Source organism: Trichechus manatus, unplaced genomic scaffold (genome assembly GCF_000243295.1).
Source record: "Trichechus manatus latirostris isolate Lorelei unplaced genomic scaffold, TriManLat1.0 scaffold00039, whole genome shotgun sequence".
In the NCBI taxonomy this organism is placed as follows: Eukaryota; Metazoa; Chordata; class Mammalia; order Sirenia; family Trichechidae; genus Trichechus; species Trichechus manatus.
In genome coordinates this window covers 12,290,388-12,300,795 of record NW_004443975.1, presented here as the reverse complement: position 1 = coordinate 12,300,795, position 10,408 = coordinate 12,290,388, and the positions used below count along the sequence as shown (strand labels likewise).

The window sequence follows — 10,408 nt, the reverse complement described above, 5'->3', positions numbered from 1 at the left end:
TTATATACATATATAGGAGATACACACAGACACATATATACACACACATACATATATATATTCCTATAAACAAAGAAACCAAACCTGTTGCCATCCAGTCGATTCTGTCTCATAGAGACCCTACAGTGCAGAGTAGAACTGCCCCATAGGGTTTCCAAGGAGTGGCTGGTGGATTCTAACCGCCGACCTTTTGGTTAGCAGCTGAGCTCTTAACCACTTCGCCACCAATTCTCATATACATACGTACAAGATATATATACATATTTAATTTTAGGTTCAACACTATTGTCTGGGCGTCTGTAGGAATCCACAGACATGCTTCTAGGAAAGTCTTCCCTAGATCACAGGACAGGGGCCAATGACATTTCCCTTTTAGAGAAGAAAAGAACGTGGGGCCCAGACATGGCAGGGCCAGGAATAACAGGTCCTCTAGTTCCACTGCCTCAGATGCAGATCGAGGGTCAATGCCTTCCTCCTGGCCAAGCCCTCAGCATATTTCCACACCTCCTGCCGTCCTCTCAGGCCAACAAAGGTCTCTGCTTTCTAGGGCAGCAGCCTTCCCCCGTGGAAGTGCTATGATGTTTCCTGCATACGACCTTATGTGACTTTGTACACAGTAAAAGCACTCATTCATTTTGCATCTTCACTCTGCCTTGTCACAAGTTAATGTCTTGTTTCCAGTGTCCTTCTATACACCCATCTAAGACACTTGGTCCTAGAAATCAGACACTTTGGATTGTGTCCACCATCCACAATTCCACCCAAGTCAACGAGGGCTTCTCTCCTTGAAATGAGTTGAAATATAGCTGTAGCTTATCTTTCAAATAGTAATAGTAATAAATGAAAATGTTTGCAAGACTACATAACAGATGGTCATATTCCTTCCCCCAATCCCTGCCACAGAACATGCATGGTATTCCCATGGAATTTACACGGGTCACTAGGAAGAAATAAACACCACTCAGCATCTATACAGTCCAAGAGTTTCAAAGGACCATGAGCAAGCAGTTCACCAAACCTCAGGCCATTTACCTCAGCCAGAGAGAGCTGAATGGTGCCGTTCTGGTCCTTGTCTAGAAGTTTGAATATTTCTATAACACCAGAGAAGGAATGAAATTAGATGGGGATTTCCCTGGACTTTGGAACAGCCGGAAAGCTGCCTCTGCGCACCCCACCGCTGCCTGGTACCCTCCCCCTTGCTCTGCACCACACCCCCACCTATCCCCCCACACCCCCACCCATCTGCCAGCTCCCACCTAGCCCCAAGGACCACAAAAAGCTAAGTCCAGACCCAGCACCCAGATGGAAAAATCTAATTGTCAGCACCTCCACCCTCAGATGCTCGTATCAGAAACCTAAGACTCCTTAGAGGGGAGTGGGCTGGGGAGGGGGGAAGAACGGACTGTGGGTGCCCCTTTGTGGGTAATCCAGTCCCTTAGCCTCTTTCTAGACACCTGACCTTTCCCTTTGCACTCACCACCTCTCACCCCTCAGGGAAAGGCAAACCCCCTCCCTTAACAGGACGCTTTAACCCGAGTCCAAGGCCCAAGGCAGCAGGGGAACACCTATTACCTTCTGTAGGGGCCCCCATCTCCTCCCCATCTCCTCAGTAGTCCCCCGTGCAGGCATAAATGCGAATAGACACTAGAAGCTGTTTAAGGACAGTAACTTGGCCCAGTGTCTGCACATAGTAGGTGCACTAAAATCTGGATGGCAGCTTTTTAAGACCTTGGGTCTGGCCAGCCTGGACTTCCTCAAGCCCTTCAGTTTCTGCTTCCCCTTGCCCCCTGGGTGCCACAGAGACCAAAAGGAGAGAGGGGCTCACTGAAGAGGCTCTCCAGGCGGATCATGCAAGCAACGAAGCCTTCAAAGTCGATGCTGAGTTTGCTGCTTGCATACCGCGTGGCGATGGTCTGCTGCACCTGGTTGTTGAGGGTGAAACCTGAGGAGCAGAGGGGCTTAGGTCACAGGTGGAGCAGAAAGAGATACACTCAGCACCATCTCCAATAAAAACTCAAGTGGCTGGCGGTGCAGAGGGTCCACTGTGGTTCTGCATAAATTTGCAAACCAGGCCTGACTCCGCCTCCTCTGAGGGACCCCAGAAGGTGTCCAGTCATCCAGTTGTTCTCCTTGTAGATAACCCTCATCAGGATTAGCCTCTTCCCTGGTCCTAAGGACAGGCCTGGAGCTTCAACACTAACTCATCGTATAATATAACAAATATAAAAAAGCAGTTGCCATCGAGTTGATTCCCACTCACGGCCACCCCACGTGTGTCAGAGTAGAACTGTGCTCCACAGGGTTTTCAAGGCTGTGACCTTCTGGAAGCAGATCGCCAAGCCTTTCTTCCAAGTCATCTCTGGGTGGTTCGAACTGCCAACCTTTCAGTTAGTAATCGAGCGCTTAACTGTTTGTGCCACCCAAGGACTCCATAACAAATATAACTCACTAGTATAACACTATGGGTCACATTAGCCACGGCAAGAAAAGGCAGAGAAGGTGAGGGGGCTGCCTCTCTGGCCAGTCCCCAACCTGTCCCCTTCACAGCCCCACCCTCTGTGACGGCCGTCACCTTCCCAGTAACAAGACGGTTCTTAGAGAAAGTCTAAAGTGTTATGCTATACTGAATCCAGCAACATTCACTTTCCCTGTATACAGAAAATACTCAACAACTCCTTGTCACCACACTGATATACAAACAGGATAACTACCACTGAGGATCATTAGCAGATGTCCTAACAAGGATCACCATTTAAAACATGCAAACTGGCTCCCAGGGCTTGGTCTGGAGGCGTGTCCTCACCTGCCTTCATGAGAGCGGTCCTCATCTCGTGGGCATGGATGGTCCCAGTGTGGTTATAGTCAGTTTCCTGGTAAATCTCCTGAAGCAGAAAAGAAAGCCCAGGTAGAAAGAGCCGTTCATGGGCCTATCAGAACCATCTCCCCTCCACCCCACTCTTTCTTGGAAGGCCAGGGACACCATAAAGAAGAGACTCCACTGAGTCTTCCCAAGAAGAATTCAGAGCAAAGATAAGAATGTGGGCTGAGGGCCAGGGCTGGCTTCTCCTGCCCTCTGAGTGGTGGAGCTTTCCGTGCCGGAATTGACATGCACGGCTTTCTCACTGTCTCTTGTTCCATCCTGAACAATATGTCCAGGTTTTGTGGTGATTTGACCATAGTTAAGGATCTGGTCAGACTAGGGTCTGAAACAGACCAGGAACAAGTGCCAGGGAGAGGTGAGGGCCTGGAAACAGAACGGAGGAGAGAAGCTGGCACCCAGAGGAGGCCCGGCAGGGGAGAATAGTTCCCAGATACTTCTGAATCTTCAGCCAGAGCATCTTGAACTCCACGAATCCCAGGGTGCCTGTCTCATTGCTCTGAGCATGTTAAAGACCAGCGTTCTACATATCTTATGGATGTCTTTCTCTCATGATCCTCCGTGCCTGCAGTTAGCAGGGCAGCAGGTGATGGTATGGGTTGGTGGGAAACAAAGTTAAATAACGATTAAAAAGTTAAACACTCACTGGGGCCTTCCTTTTGGGCCAGGCACAGAGGGAGGAACAAAGGGCAAGACTTGAGCCAACAGATCTCAGAGCCACATCATTAATTAGCCCCTAACACAGTTGGAGGAAACCCTGGTGGCATAGTGGTTAAGTGCTATGGATAATAACCAAAGGTCAGCAGTTCAGATCTACCAGCTGTTCCTTGGAAACCCTATGGAGCAGTTCTACTCTGTCCTACAGGGTCAATATGAGTCAGAATCGATTTGACGGCAATGAGTTTTGTTTTGTTTTTTTGGTTAACAGCCTAATTATCCTAGGTTATGGAGAGGGTTGAACTACAAAAAAAAAAAAAAAAACCGTTGCCATCAATTCCAACTCATGGCAACCCCATGGGTTACAGAGTAGAACTGCTCCATAGGGTTTTCTTGACTGTACTCTTTATGGAAGCAGATCGTCAAGGCTTTCTTCCGCAGTGCTGCTGTATAGTTTTGAACCATCAACCTTTATGTAAGAGTCAAGTGCAAACCGTTTGCACCATCCAGCAATTCCAGATTTAAATCTCTGTGATGGATAATTCAAATCACTAAAGTTGGTTGGCATGCCAAAATATTATCAGAAAGGTCATCAGGAGGCACAGGACTGGGGTTCTCAGTCATGACAGTCGACATGTGCTTGACAGCATGGCACGCAGAGAGCTCCGGGGCTCTTGACAGTCATTCCTGGGCGCTGGGACACAGCCCCAGCAGCACACCTGGCCCATAGGCCACTCTACAACCAAAATGCAGGGAAGGGTGGAATTCTCTGTGCCCATATTATGTTTACATTTTCAACAAGTAAGTATTTATTGAGCACCGTGCTAGATGACAGAGATTTGGTTCGGAACTGCCCCTGCCCTCATCAAGTTAAGTCGGTTTGAAACTCTACTCTTTTCTCACCAGTCACAACTAATCAGTACTCACCAGTTACGGCGCTGATGTTAAAATTATGAAACCGACCATCATTCGTACCCCCTTCAACTAGCCAAACAAAAAGTCATGTTTACACCCAAGAGTGTGAACCTCCTCCTCCCTTAGGAAAGTCTGTGTTCATCTATCTGTGATGGACACTGAGTACAGGATGCCCCACAGCTTTCAATCTCTTACTAATAATTCAGCCAATGTATCTCAGAATTGGAGTATTCAAAGGGAGCTAACGCCTGTAGCGTACGTTGTAGTGTTTGGCACTTTGTATGCTGTATCTCACTTCATCCTCACAGTAACCATATGAGCTAGACACTGTGATCTTATCTTTCAGGAGAAGAGACGGAGACTGAGAGCATTTAGTAACTTCCCCAAGGTTACTCACCTAGTAAGCAGTGGAGCTAGAATCGAACCCTTACCTGTTCCAAAGCCCTTGACCGTGAGTATCAACCAAACCAAACAAAGCAAATCCATTGCCATTGAGTCAGTTCTAACTCATAGTGACCCTGTAGGACACAGCAGAACTACCCCATAGAGTTTCCAAGGCTGTAATCTTTACGGAAGCAGACTGCCACGTCTTTCTCTCGCGGAGTGGCTGATGGGTTTGAACTGCCAACCTTTCGGTTAGCAGCTGAGCACTTTAATCACTGAGCCACCAGAGCTCTTTCCCTGGCCCTCGATTCCAGATGCACACTGAAATTTCCTGCCAAGAACTGGGCCCTGTTCTAAACCCAGAGAATCAGGGTCTCCAGCAGTGAAACTCTGGTTCAGAACCACTGCACATGCCACTTAAATGGTGGAACTGAACGCTCCTCAAGAACGCTCCAAGAGAGACACAGTCCTCTTGGAGTTCTGAGACATACAATACCATTGGGAACAGTGAATGCGTGGCTACAAGACAATGTTCAGATCTAAACTGAAGCCAACAGGCAAGGCTTGAGGAAAACAATTCAGAAATCAGGGAACTACTTGTAGCAAGGTGGTCAACAGTTGACAATCCTGGCTGGCCCACAGATTAAACTGTTAACCATACAGGCCTGTGGAAGCTTAAAAGGGCTGGAAAGGCCACCTGAAGCTCTGACCACAAGGATAACACCATCTCTACATTTCTGATAACTCTACCAGAAGTCTACGCTCACGCCTGGATACCTAGAACCCCTCTACATGATAAACCCGTGCAAATGAAAATAATTCCTCATGCACCAAGGTTAGTTAAGGAATCCTGCAGAAATGGCCATCACAGCTCAGCATGGATGAAGCCTAAGAACTGAGGAGAACCTTCCAATCTTCCAATTTTTAAAGAAATCCCATTCATGATCAGCACTATGGAGATGGGTTACCAGGATCCGACCTAGACAAAGCTGAAGGAAGTGATTTTCGACCATTCACCTCTGTGCCTTCATTTAAGCTGTCCCCCATGCCTGCAATGCCCTAACCTTCTCCAAGCCTCCTGCAGCTCCTACACATTTGATAATATAAAATGAGGGTTACATTAGATCGGAGAGAGCTAATGGGCTTTATCTTATGCGATAATTTCAAACTATTGGTAGTAGCTGTCTGAGGGCTGTGTTAAAATTCTGAGACAAAGTCCAGCTAGTGATGGGGAGAGCAGGGGAGGAATGGGAGGGGAGGTTAGAGGGTGGAGGATGGGAATGGAATTCAGTGGAAGGAACACCGCCATGATAACCTAAAAGAGTGTGGAGAGAGGAGAAGAGACGCAAAGGCCACATAGTTGCTATCTCTAAATTAAATGATTTTAAACAAGTCCTTTAAACATCACACACCTCAGCTTCTTCACCTGTAAAAGGTAGGTAATCTCAAGCTTATTGAGGTGCGTACATGAGATTTTCGATAGATAAACCCAAAAATCAAACCCGTTGCCAGCAAGTTGATTCCAACTCATAGTAATCCTATAGGACAGAGTAGAACTGCTCCATAGAGTTTCCAAGGAGCAGCTGGTGGATTCAAACTGCTGACCTTTTGGTTAGCAGCCGTAGCTCACCATAGCTAATAGACAGATAAATGGATGGATGGATGGATGGATGGATGGATGGATGGATGGATAATAGATGATAGAGAACATATCATGTCATATATATCATATATAATATGTATAAATATACATATATGTAAAAGCTTCCAGCATGATGCCTGTCATATGCTCTATAAATGCTCATTTCCCTTCTCGTCCTTTCTCCTGTCTACCTTCTCTTCCTCCTCACTGGAAAAGGATGAGGAATCATTAAACACAGGAAGGAAGTACATTGAAAGGATACATCCAACAGGCTGGTCATTTCCCTGCAAGTGTTGATGTCGAATCCGTCAAATTTTATGTCTGTTCCTAAATATTTAGATAGAAAAGAGGAGTGGGAGTCAGGACCAAGGGGAACGATCTCCATGGTAGGAAACCACCAAAGATCCCAGCTGCAGTGTGGAACTGAACGTGCTCTCCCCTGTGGCGGGTTCATCAGCAGATGCCCCGAACTGCCCAGACCCCTGGAGGCAGTGCAGTGGAGTGGTTAGGAGCACCAGCATTGGGGGTCCATGTTTGACTCTTGGCTCTGCTACTCATGGGACCTTGGCGAATTAATAACACCTCTGACCTTCCGTTTCCTCCTCCAGCAAGTGGCAAAAATAAGACTTGACCCAAAGACAGGTTAGGGATTAAACGAGATAAGGTAAGTGAAGTTCTTAGCACAGCGATTGGGATATGGTAAGTTCTTAATAAAACAGCTAACTTTCTATTAGCTAGGTATTGTTCTAAGCATTGTGCATCTATTCCTCAAAATAACCTCCGTGGTAGATACTATCATTATCCCCATTTTATAGATAAGGAAACTGGGGTACAGAGAGATTAAATAATTCACTCAACTTCACACAACCAGTAGGGGGCAGAGCTGGGATTTAAACCAGGGCTTCGAATCAGTTCGCTCCAGTTCGAACCCTGACTGAGAATTTGCATTTCCAATCCAGATATACTGAATTAGAATCTACATTTTAACAAGATCCCCAGGTGATCCTTATGTATAATAAATTCTGAGAACCACTGCTCTACCAGTGGTTCTCAGAATTGGTCTGTAACCAGCAGCATTAGCATCACCCGGGAACTTGTTAGACATGCGAATTCTCAGCAGGGGTTCAAAGCCCTGATTTAAACACAGGCCATCTGCCTCCATAGCCTGTGCTTTTGACCACGACTTGTCGTTGCTGTTGTTCGCTGTCATTGAGTAGACTCACTACAACCCCATGTATAACAGAATGAGACACTGCCCCAGTCCTGTGCCATGGTCATGCTCACGGCCGTTGTTGCAGCCACTGTGTATTTTGAGTACCTTCTAACCTAGGGCTCATCTTCCAGCACTATATCAGAGACAATACTCTGTTGTGATCCATAGGATTTTCATTGGCTAATTTTTGGGAGTAGATCATCAGGCCTTTCTTCCTAGTCTGTCTTAGTCTAGAAGCTCCACTGAAACCTGTCCACCACAGATGACCTTGCTGGTCTTTGAAATACTGGTGGCATGGCTTCCAACACACAAGCCACCACAGTGTCACAAACGGACATACAGCCTCTTCAATGGAGCTTTCATCAGTACTTGCTAAATGGCAGAGCGTCTCCCTGAAGCTCCGGCCATGCCTGCCCTCCACCCTCAGCTTCTTCACACCTGGGAGCCAAGGCAGGAGCCAAAGACCCTGCAGCCCTCTCCTCCGCCCCCTGCTCCTGTCAGCCAAGGGGAAGGTAGGAGCAAGAGCTGGAGCAGAGGGTGGGAAGGCGGTCCTGAGCCAGTGCCTGGGCCTGAGCCCTGGAGAGCTGCTCCACCCCGTCCCCAGGAGGGGTCCCACTCAGCCGTCTGCTGAGACCTGTTTCCTGCATTCTCACACCAGGACCTGCTGCAGCGGGTGTACAGGAGCCCATCACTCAGCCAGCCGGCAGACTTGGCCTGGCCCATCCCTGGACCAGAAGAAACCAGCTCCATGCCAGCGCCTGTGGGGCTGGGCTTCAGACGGGGCAGGGCAGACCTTTCTTCCTGGGCACATTTTAACCCTCTGACAGCCCCCAAGGCTTGCTAAAGTCTGCAGTGAGTCTGAGGGGATCACGCACAATCTGGGGCAGAGTCAAAATAGAATCATCCCTTCCACACGCCTTCCCCCAAAGATGTGCAACAAAATAAGACCCTTCATCTGCATGGTTTTCCACGGTATCGAAGTTCTTCATTCTGTGAAAAAATTTCACTTAAGTCACTCCCAGCCCTGCTTTTTCCCCCCAGGACTGGGCACGTGATATCGTTCACAGCACAGGCACTCGGTCCTGCAGGCTGTCAAGTCCAGGCTGGCCTGCCAGCATCACCCCTCGCCACCCCCGCTGGCCAGGCACCTTCTCCTCTCCAGCCTCCCTGCCTCCCGGCTCTGCTCTGGCTGGATAGAATAGGAACCCCACTGGTCCAAGGCCCCCTCTCCACCTGAGACGCCCCTGTCTCTTTGACTCTGGGGCCCAAAGCCTGCCCCTACCCTGAGCCCAGCCTCTCTCTCAGGTTCCTATGGACTTTCTGAAAGCACTCAAGGGGGGGACTTACGTTTGGAAAACACCCCATTCAGAACCGCCTTGAGCTCACTGGCATTGATCTCCGAGTCCTGGAAAGAGGAACGGGATATAAGTCACGTCAGGCCCTGACAAGGGTTTCAAGACGTCAAATAAACATGGAGCCTCCCCTGCAGTCAGACACCAGATCCACGGACACTGTGATCGTAAAACACAGTGTTTTTTCATTAAAAACGCAAATGCCTCTTTCCTCTGGGGTCCCCGACAGCCTGGCTGGAGGTGCATGTTAATGGCGTGAGCACCTTCCACACTGCAGCTGAAGGCTGCCACGTCAGGGCCTCGATCGCCTGCACGGCGCCTGCTTACACAGACAGCGCAATCTGGCGAGCGGTCATAACAGGAGCCAGCCCTCGCGGACCACCCGCCCTATGTGGACACTGCTTAATCCTCAGAACAGCTCCGCATCTACCTTAGAGTTGTGGCACAGCGGTGAAGAGCTTGGCCGCTAACCGAAAGGTCAGTAGTTTGAATCCAACAACAGCTCCTTGGAAACCCTACGGGGCGGTTCTACTCTGTCCTATAGCGTCACTATGAGTCACAATCGACTCAACAGCAACGGGTTTGGTTTTGCTTTTTAAGCCCTGTATACATACATGATATAATTTATCATTTTCACATGTGATGTAATTGCTTGCGGTTCACAGCTACCAAGTGGCAGTGCTGAGATTCGTCCCAAGACGTTCTCACCCCAAAGTGCCAGCCTTCCCCACTGCACCACGTTCCTGCCTCTGGGAGCTGCTATTACATGCGGTAGCCCACCTAAAACTGAGAGCAGAGGCTTAGGGGAGTAGAATTTCCCATATTCATTTGGGGTAAAGACTGAACCAGAGGGAAGATCTGTCCCCTAACTCTCAGATGGAGGGCAGACCTCAGGCAGGATGACGAACAAGGTGCAGAGAAGGGGCGCCAGACCCAGATCTGGGTTCCAAGTTGACCCCATCCTTGACTCAGTGTGTGACCTTAGCAAAGTCACCGCCCCTCTTGAAGTGTGGTGTCGCTGTTTGTATCCAGGGCAGCCCGGCTCCTCCCCATGTTCAGGCTTTCGTCCTCCACCAGCCAGATAAAACCAAAAACCGGCAGCTGTTGAGTCGATCCGACTCATGGCAACCCCACGTGTGTCAGAGGAGAACTGTGCTCCACCAGGTTTTCAGTGGTTGATTTTTCAGAAGTAGATCTCCAAGCCTTTCTTCCGAGGCACCTCTGGGTGGCCTCCAACCTCCAGCCTTTTAGTTAGCAGTCTGCACCACCCAGGGACCACCAGGACTTTGCACCCCCCAGGGGCTCCTGGGAGGGCAGCTGGCTTCACTGAGCCCCAGAGTAGTCGGCCTCTGTAAGACCTGACGAGG

The 10,408-nt window shown here is 48.9% G+C and overlaps 1 protein-coding gene across 1 annotated transcript in view; it reads right to left on the bottom strand.

Annotated features, from left to right (window-relative positions):
- LOC101341649 (calpain-8) overlaps window positions 1-10,408 on the bottom strand; it is an 89,064-nt gene that overhangs the window by 653 nt on the left and 78,003 nt on the right. Inside the window, 6 exon segments of the mRNA XM_012555413.1 lie at window positions 1,033-1,091; window positions 1,826-1,942; window positions 2,804-2,886; window positions 3,313-3,377; window positions 6,739-6,803; window positions 9,037-9,094. Coding sequence (XP_012410867.1) covers window positions 1,033-1,091; window positions 1,826-1,942; window positions 2,804-2,886; window positions 3,313-3,377; window positions 6,739-6,803; window positions 9,037-9,094 — 447 coding nt within the window.